This window comes from Sphaeramia orbicularis, chromosome 21 (assembly GCF_902148855.1).
Source record: "Sphaeramia orbicularis chromosome 21, fSphaOr1.1, whole genome shotgun sequence".
NCBI lineage: Eukaryota > Metazoa > Chordata > Actinopteri > Kurtiformes > Apogonidae > Sphaeramia > Sphaeramia orbicularis.
This window is the reverse complement of record NC_043977.1, coordinates 43,117,880-43,127,392: the sequence shown is the minus strand read 5'-3', so window position 1 is coordinate 43,127,392 and position 9,513 is coordinate 43,117,880. Positions and strand designations below refer to the sequence as shown.

General features: G+C 38.3%; 1 protein-coding gene across 1 annotated transcript in view; it reads right to left on the bottom strand.

Annotated features, from left to right (window-relative positions):
- Positions 1-459: 459 nt before the first annotated feature.
- Positions 460-9,513, bottom strand: part of LOC115412764 (contactin-associated protein-like 5) — a 308,387-nt gene continuing 299,333 nt past the window's right edge. The window contains exon 24 of the mRNA XM_030125412.1: positions 460-2,081. Within this exon, the coding sequence (XP_029981272.1) occupies positions 1,894-2,081 (188 nt within the window). The 3' untranslated portion in view covers positions 460-1,893. The remainder of the gene's footprint in view (positions 2,082-9,513) is intronic.

The window sequence follows — 9,513 nt, the reverse complement described above, 5'->3', positions numbered from 1 at the left end:
ACTAACTTCTTTTTTACGGTAAGATAATATTTACTGCCGCACCAATTAAACACCTTTAAAATGTAATGTCAATCATCACATGTAGCCTATTTAGTCATTAAAACACTGGTGTTTCAAAATAATGCAAGAAACATAAAAGAGCCAGTCTTTTGAACGGCTCTTTTCAGTGAACGGCTCCCTTCAAAGAGCCAAAAGTCCCATCACTAATTCTGTCACATGAAACCATCCCCTTCATCTCAGCCCTGTTCACTGATGGTGTCTGGGCATCACTACTGTGCATTATGGGTCATCAGCGGTACTAGGTGAGTGAGAAAAGTCTGAGCGTCTGTTTAGAGTGATTCTTTATAGTTTGTCGGCGCTAAAACGGTTCAGTTCATTCACTTTAACCGACAGACCTTTGTGTGAAGTGCTTGTGATGTCGACCTTAAAACAGTGTGTTGCTGTGTTGGTGACCCTCTGAGTGTGGGGTCCGTCTGGTCCCAGTGTGTGGACATCAGCGACACTGTAATGATCTTTTTGACACATTCTGTCTAAATGTGTACGTTTATGTTGTGTTTACTATGTCTGCTGTCCATGCTTCAGTTTATCGCGTAAGTTAAGTGTATGTTGCGATGTCAAAACTGTAAAACCATAAGTGACTTCACTGCAAATGCAGGTGATAAATGACGGGAGTGTGCAGAATGTTAGCAAGATTCTACTCTCCCTATGTGCAAGGCACTATAAAACGCTATTAGACACTAACGTCAGCACACAGTTAAAGTGATTGTGCTCTCATTTTTGTTGTCACAATCACCAGAAATGTGGAATACCAGTTTGTGCAAATACATCACAGAATTTCCTTCATGCCAGTCCTTCCGATGCAGTTGTTTGGAAAGAAAAAGTAAAATTACTTAAAAATTGCAAAAGTGTTATTCAGTTTTGGCAGCTGCTGTATGTAATGTTCAATGTAAATAATACGTCATGTGTGGCCTAATTACTTCAGATCTGACTTTAAAAAGTAAACTGGAAAAAGCAGAAAGGCTGATACATTTAAAGGCGTGGAAGTGGAAACTACAAATTGAATTTCCTTTTTTTTTTAAGGTTTGTCATCTCCATGCTGCTTTAAACAGTTCAGTGAAAACAGCATTTTTGAGAGAAATATCAGAGTGAACCATGGGTAATTCTTAACTGGCAGATGTCATGCATGACTAAGAAATTCAAATTCCTTGTTTCTATGCAGTGTGGGCTGCAAAACTGAATGACAATAAGCTCCTCTATATGTAAATCTGACTGCCTTTGTGCAAATCACACCAATAAATTCAAAAATGTTAAAGTAAAAACTTTTATGCGTATTAGGCACTCATACAGTATAGGCAGTATTGGCCTCTTCCCTTGTTCTATCTACAAACCACCACTGCAAAACGAAGACAGCAGCAAATACACGCATATCTTATACACATGGCCTACATTTCCTGACTTGCAATGCAATTTAGTGAATCCCACTGAAGATGAAAATATTCAGCATACTGAGGTTTCAAACAAAATATTAAAGTTGTGCGCATCCGAAATGGGCAGCGGCTTTCGCTCACTGCGCTTATGTTGTCCTTCTGTCAACGCCTAGCAATATCCATCCCGCATTACACATTTTTGCAACGACAGAAACCACGGTGGATTTATTCGGACAGTTTCACCAACATCAAATACACTAACAGCTGTTAAGATTCAGCCACTTGCTTGTTATTGAGCATTAAGAAAGTGAAGTACAGGCCACAGGCGTCTGCAGTGTTCCTGGGGGACTTCCAGGGCACATAGATTTTTCTGTCTTAAGGGATGCAGCAGCAGTTCATCCACCTGTCAGTCCATTATACGAGAGAGGTAATTTTCTGGCTTGGGCCCAGAGAGTGCACCCTGTAGTCAGATGTAGTACTCCTTCATGTTGTCCCTGACTGAGTTGTGGATGTGCATCTCTGTTCTGTAGTCCGTGTACATGCTGTGTCTGTGCTCCTCCTTGATGCTCCTCTGGGCCCGCCGGTGCTGGTACAGAAGGCGGGTTATCACAGCCAGAGCGCACACGGCGATGAAGACCACTGCTGTGACCACACCTGAGGACCAGCGGGGAAAAGACGTTATTAGCTGCCGAAGCTGGAGAAGAAGCCACAAGCATTTTTAGTACTGCTGCTCTGACATATTGTACGTTTTCTGGTATTAATTATTCATGTGTTTGTTTTGGTTATTCCTGATATGCATGTAAATCTAAACCAACCAAACAGAACATATGCAGTTTCACAAAGGAACCAAACCCCGGCGTCCAGGCTGAATATCCTGTGTCTCACCCGTTTATCCACCAAACCCTTCTCCCTGTGGTTGTTTCCTGTTGCATTTTACATCACAGATTTTTCTTTGTGCGCTTGTTAATGTAAATAGCCAAATAGCTGCCGTGTACACCTGGTTCTTAACAATATTCTTTCTTTTTGTCATCATGTTTTTGTAGTGGGAGAACAAACACACACAAAAAAATACAACATTTGACCCTCCAACCCCGGCGGCGCCCAATGAAAGTGAATGTAGGCCGTGGAAATTCAAGAAACAGAAAAAAGCCTTAAAATATTCTATCGTCTCTCCCAGGAAATAAACAATAAAGGGTCCCTTTCTGAAGCACAACAGAAGTCTTTGCCATTAGAAAGAAAACAACACAAAATGGCATTTTACTAAACGCTACAGCTCTTACATCCTCACAGACAGGTATAATAAAATGAATGAATCTCATTCTCAGTTTTTCGACCTCGCATGAGAAATCCTGGAAGCTTAAAGGATATTTCACATAGGGCTGCTTGATTATAGAAAAAAAAATAATCACGATTATTTTAGCAATAATTGAAATCACGATTATTAAAAACGATTATTTGTTAACCTTAAAGTTGTTTATTTTTTTCTTGCAAAACAATGTAAGATATACTCTTTAAATATAAATAAAGCTTTTAACCACTAAAACAAAGTATGTTCACTTTTGTACGAAACAAAAAAATCTTTGAATGCAAATAAGTGTACTGTAAATTCAAGTATGTTTCCTTTTGTAAACAAATAGTGCACTGGAATGAAATTGCTCTAGACTTGCCATAGAACTGGAGCAATAAAAAAAAACCTCACGTAAAGTGCAGATTATAAATTCAAGTATGTTCAGTGTAGTATGAAACATAGTAAATTCAGTGGCGTGCCGTGAGGTTTCAGTTAGGTTAATACGGGAGTTGCAGCGTAAAGAGATTCGGAGACTGAAGATTGAGTTTTTTTTATGTGTTTTAGTTTTTCATAAGATTATGATAAAGGTCGCGGTGGTTAAACTTTAGATGGTTAAAAAGGTTTGCTGTGTTACTGGTCGGTGCGGACACAACTACAAAACACTTTTTGCACGTAATGGGTTTTTGCTCTTCGTCTTCTTCATCAAACCCAAAGTGATTCCATACAATTGAATTTGACTTGCCTTTTTTGTTTACCAAGCACTTCTGCTGTGATTCTCCTGCTATTTTTCCAGACCGCTAGGTACAACTTTCCTCTTGGGGTGGACCTGCCGGCTAGCTGGCAGCAGTAGCTTAGGGGGGGGCGGGGCAGAGCAGCTCATGGTAGCTTGCATGCGCGTGAATTAAAACAACTCAAAATTAATAATCGTTTTTTCTCGATTACATAATTTTTGTAATCGTTGCGTGTAATAATCGAAATCGTAATTGAATTTCGATTAATTGCACAGCCCTAATTTCACATGTACTCAGTTCAGATCATCATTTTCTCTACAGTATATGTGAGAAACCTTTTGCTCCTAATCTCTATCCTGGTAACCAGATCCATCTGGTTATCAGACCTGCTCCCATTCAAACTGACGTGCACAGGCCAGAACAAAACTGTGGACACCTGTTTACCTTCATTAGGGTCAATGCATGGTGGTTCCATATGATGAGAGGCTCTAATCTGCTGTTCTTCAAGGTAAAGCAGGGGTGTCAAACTCATTTCAGTTCAGGGGACACATTCAGCCCAGTATCTCAAGTGAGTCGGACCAGTAAGATAATAACAGTGAAAACAGTAAAATGATATTATGAATGTGAATAAAATGAAGAGGTCTTCAGAAAAGTAAGTGCAATTTTCACAGTATTATACCTCAGTTTATCATTTACACATGTACATTACGACTTACAGATCACAGTAGATCTACAAATGCACAACACATTCAGTAACAGGCAGAATATTGGTAAAATTACACTTACTTTTCATAAAACATTCCAGGTTGTTCATATCTGTTCAGATTATTCACATTTTGTGTTAAAGGAGTTATATGTAAGATTGTGGCCAAAATTGGTACTGCAATCACATTCAAAATACTGTCGAGCAGGGATGGCAAACATGTGGCCCGCCAAAGGGTCCAGTTCGGCCCCTGGGATGTCTTGAATTGAATTAAGCAAAAAAAATTTAGCTTGATTAAAGAAAAAACTCGTGAATTAAGCAAAAAAAAAGTTCAATTAAGTAAAAAAAAAATCTTGAATTAAGCTAAAAAAAATCTCAAATTTAGCAAAAAATCTTGAATTAAGCCAAAAAAAAAAAAAAAATCTTCAATTAAGTTTAAAAAAAAATCTTCAATTAAGCAAAAAAAAAAAAAATCTTCAATTAAGTAAAAAAAAATCTTGAATTAAGCCAAAAAAAAGTCTAGAATGAACACCTTTTTTTCCCTTTGATTTGGTGCAAAAAATAACATTAAATTATGACAATATTTACATTTACAAACTATCCTGTAACACTAAAATGTGAATAACCTGAACAAATATGAACAACCCGAAATATCTAAAGAAAATTAAGCACAATTTTAACAGTTTTTCTGCCTGTTCCTCAGTGTTTAGTGTCTTTGTAGATCTGATCCATAATGCACATGGAGAAATGATAAGGTGAGGAATAATATCATTAAAATTGCACTAAATTTTCTTATATTTTTTAATTTAAATTTCAGTTTTTCTTTTTGGATAGTTTATAAAAGTAAGTATTTTCATAATTTAATGGGTTGTTTTTTTTACACTAAAACGAAGACAAAAATCAGAGGTTGTCATTATTTATAGGTTATTATGCTATTATTTTTCTGGTCCAGCCCACTTCAGATCAAATTCAGCTGAATATGGCCCCTGAACTAAAATGAGTTTGACACCCCTGCTGTAGAGCATGGTATCCTTTGCCCCTCCCCCCAGACTAGGGGTTGCCAGATCCACCATGAGCGTCTACTACAAGGAGCTACCATGGCAACTACAACTACACCGGTACTTATACCAGGCCCCGTCTTTTCACCTGGGCCAGGAGAAGAAACAGATAGTTCATATCTTCAGGGTAATTTTTGGATTTCACTGGACTGGACCCTCTGGCAGGCCAGTTTTGGCCCGCAGGCCATATGTTTGACACCTGTGAGGTAAATAATGGATGGTAGCCCTAGAGTCCTACTTTTGGTGGAGCCCCTGAACACATCTGGACCTGCCTCTGTTTTCTCTTTTTTTCTTATAGTTAATCAATAATAATACACTGTCCAGCCATTTATCTCAGTAAATACTTCAGATCCTTCCACTGGATATTTACTGCAGTGATTCATATGTTTCAGCTGCAAACATGTTCTTTAACCCCTTTAGCCCTATCAGCCCGCCCGTGGGCCGAAAAATTATATTAATATTCATCTGCTATAAAAATATAATAAATCAGGACAATGGATGTTTTTTTTTCAACTTTTGCTCAAAGTTTAGACCCTAATGTTAATAAAAGTACATCAAAAGTGTATTTTAGTGCAAACCTTAATGTTCAAACATGATTTTTAATCTTTGTGGGGTGAAATATACACTATTAAAAATTTCCGACACGAACAATTAATTTATGCAAATCTTCGTCAATCCAGCCGAAAAAAAACAGGTGAGGATAAAAAAATTTTAATTTCTCTTTTAGTTTGTCACAGTTTATTCAGGCATAGTAACAGATACAATATTTTAGACAATGGGAATAGATTTTATGAGGTCTCTAAATGTCCACAGACACCAAGAACATTAATAAGAACCTTATTATTATAAGTATTATAAGTAATTTTTCAAGTACTATGGGTATGTCTTTTTAGGCGTTTTTCCCCTGAAAATATGGTCAGTTAACCCTAACTGATGCGTGGGCTTCTCATGTCTTCCCAAACTTTTCAAGTCGAGACCCCCAAAGTAACAGTGCCAGAGACTGGCAACGCCCACTGTCCTTGAAGTGACTGAAACATTTTAAAAAAAACTGCACACAGGACTCACACAATGATATTGTGGCATATTTGCCGAATTGCATTGTGGGTACTTGACATTTTACTCCATGTGTTCTGTTTTATGTGCAGGGGTTCAAAGGGGGGGTTATGTTAATGTTTATTTAGGTTAGTGTGTCTGTTTTACAACATTTATTCGCCTTTTTTTTTTATTAATATGATACCGTTAGTCATACCGTTAGTCAAACCTGTAGGCCCAACAATCCCCTTACCTGTTTGTTAATATCATGCTGTCATTTGTGCCGTATTAATGAAACCTTTGTTCTTTCACAGTAAAAGCACTTCCTATACACATTGTGTTATGACCCTGGGTCATAAGTTGTCTATTTATCGGTATATGTATATATGTTTTCTGTTTAGTGTGTGTGTGTGTGTGTGTGTGTGTGTGTGTTCTCCCCCCGTCCTGTAGGTGTGCTGTGCCCCTTTTGTGTCTGTTTGTTTGCAGGTTGCTGATTGGTGGAAGGTGATTTCCTGGCCCCTTTAAAGATGGCTCTGGAGCTTCCATCCCCGCTCTCTCTTGCCTCCTTCCAGCTTTCAACCCTGTGTTCGTGTGTGACCGTCAGTCTTCGTGTGCTCATGTGACACTTCGATTGTGCATAGTTGTAAATAGTTGGGGTTTTTTTGTAAATTGAACCTTTTTCAGGTAGGGGAGGTTGGCTCTTCTGTTTTCCTGTTTTCTCCTGTTTTTTGGTTAGGTAGTTAGGTAAGTTTGCTGTATTTTATTTCATGCATTTATTTTGAGTAGGTAAGTTAGTTTAAACTTTACAGAAGGTATTTTGTTTGTTGTTTTAGCTGCTCCCTCCCCTAACCCTTCCTTAGTTGTTTAGGAAAAAATAATTGTAATAAACATTGTAAACTTTAGTTTTGACTGATGTGTGTGCTTGGGAGCTGGGAGGGGACAAATTGAGCACATTATGTTCGCCTGGGTGAACCCCTAGGCCGGGGCGTAATTGTAACTCAAAATGTCAATATCCTTCCTTCAAACTACAGGTGCAACAATACTGCCCTTAATCAGTTGTAACCACCTCAGGGAACCCATCAAGAGGTTTCTGAAAATCATCTCGCAACCCCCAGTTGGCGACCCACAACCCCCACTTCAGGGACCCTTGTCTTAAACAACCACGTCATATCCACTGGTTGTGGAAAAGTTGTATCTCTGTTTCAGAAGGACTACATTTTTGGACGGCATCAAGAAAAGGAAACTGCTGAAAGGACAAAAACTGTTAAAAAATGTTCAGCGCCTTATGAAAATTTCAAGGGTTGTGGTGAACCATCATCTTCAAGGATGAAATGTGGATAGAAAAAGATCTTAAATGTGAAATAGAAAGTCAACGTTAGATCTCGCAGGTATGTTTATGTGAAAGTAAGACCATTTCCACATGCACAATGCAGAGGACTGGGACTAAACAGCTGTGCAGCAACAAGAAAACCACTGAGAGGACTTTTACTTTGATAGAACACAAGAAGATTTGACTGTTTCAATGGACAAAGGTCATGTGGTCTGATAGTCTGGACTGACCCTGTTTCAGAGTGATGGGCGCATCAGGGTGAGAAGAGAGGTGGATGAAGTGATTACCCATCATGCCTAGTGCCTACAGTACAAGTGTGTGGGGGCAGAGGTATAATCTGGGGTAGCTTCAGTTATTCAAGTCTAGGTTTGGTTACATGTCCATGCAATGGTACAGAATACTTTCCACAGTGGGTGACTCTCCCATCACCAGCAATACAAGATCTTGGTGATGAATTACTGCAGCTCTGGACAGATATTAATGTGGTGACATTATGTAAGTTGATTAAAATGATGACATGGTGAATGCGTGCTGTAATCAAAGCTAGAGGCTATCCAACCAAATAAAGCGCAAGACAATCTTTGGCTCCACAATGTATGATCTGTGTGAACTCCTTATATATATTTATGAGTAACATTTAAACTTTGTTCTCCCTCTCACTTATTTCTTCATCTTTTTTTTTTCAGATCACACATGCTCTGCTTGCTCTTGCTCTAAGGCAAGATGCTAATTAACTGGTCAGGGACACTGGCCTTGGTCACAGTACAATTATTCTGGCATTCTTGTAGTATAAAACAGGGGTGTCAAACTCATTTTAGTTCAGGGGCCACATACAGTCCAATATAATCTCACACAGGCCAGACCAATAAACTAATAATAGTAAAAAAAAAAAAGTAAAATTACCTGATAAAAATGTGTGCATTTACAAATGATCCTTTAAAGAACGTGAATAACAATAAGAACCTGATAATTCTTGAGGAAAATAGGTGCAATTTTTTTAACACATATTTTTATTGAATTTTTAACACATTATATATCTTTTCTGACATGAACTGGTAAAATTATGTGGGTCTCCCCTGACCATAAACCCCTAAAACCACAAGCACCCCCCCCGACGATTGGTCTCACTTTGTAAGTTATGGTGATGAGATATCAGGCCTTGACTCTAAAAATTTGAGAAATGAATTCCATATCCAGTGGAAGATATGAGTTTTCTGTTTAATTGTGTCTGTGAGCCCTTCAGTAGTTCTGCAGGATGAGAGTTCCACAATCCATGAATTCAACGATGAACAATCAACACTTTTCCAGTGTCTATAAGACGATGTATTAGACAGAGGTTCATCGGCCTACTTTCATGAGTTCTATGTGCTAAAGTTTCTGGAATAAGACCTCAAATACAGATCTCTGGGCACATTGGGATTTTTTTTGTCAATAGTATTGGAAATTGTGTTAATTCTCCTTCTCCAAAATTCTTGCATATGTTCACATTTCCAAATACAATGATGCAAGGCACCTTTGTTGGTTGAGGAAAAATAGGTGCAATTTTATCAATATTATGTCTTCACACTAGATGAAAAATTTTGAGATATTATGGTACTATTTTACTAATCCAACCCACGTGAGACCAAAGTAGGGCTTTATATGAGACCCTAAACTAAAATGATTGACTGTTAGTATCTTAAGTGTAATATGTGCATTTCACAAAATCATCCCACAGGCCGGATAGCACCCTTTGGTGGGCCGGTTTAGGCCCCCGGGCCACATGTTTGACACCCCAGGTATAAAGCATTTAAAAAAAGAAACACATGTTCTTATTGAATGAACAACATTCTCAGTCAGATAAATCCAGAGTATTTTACTAAAGGTTTTACTGGAAAGATGGATCTGTTCTGAATGTCCCATGTGTCGTTGGTTTGGTTGGTTGAGTTGCATCCTGAGGTCATT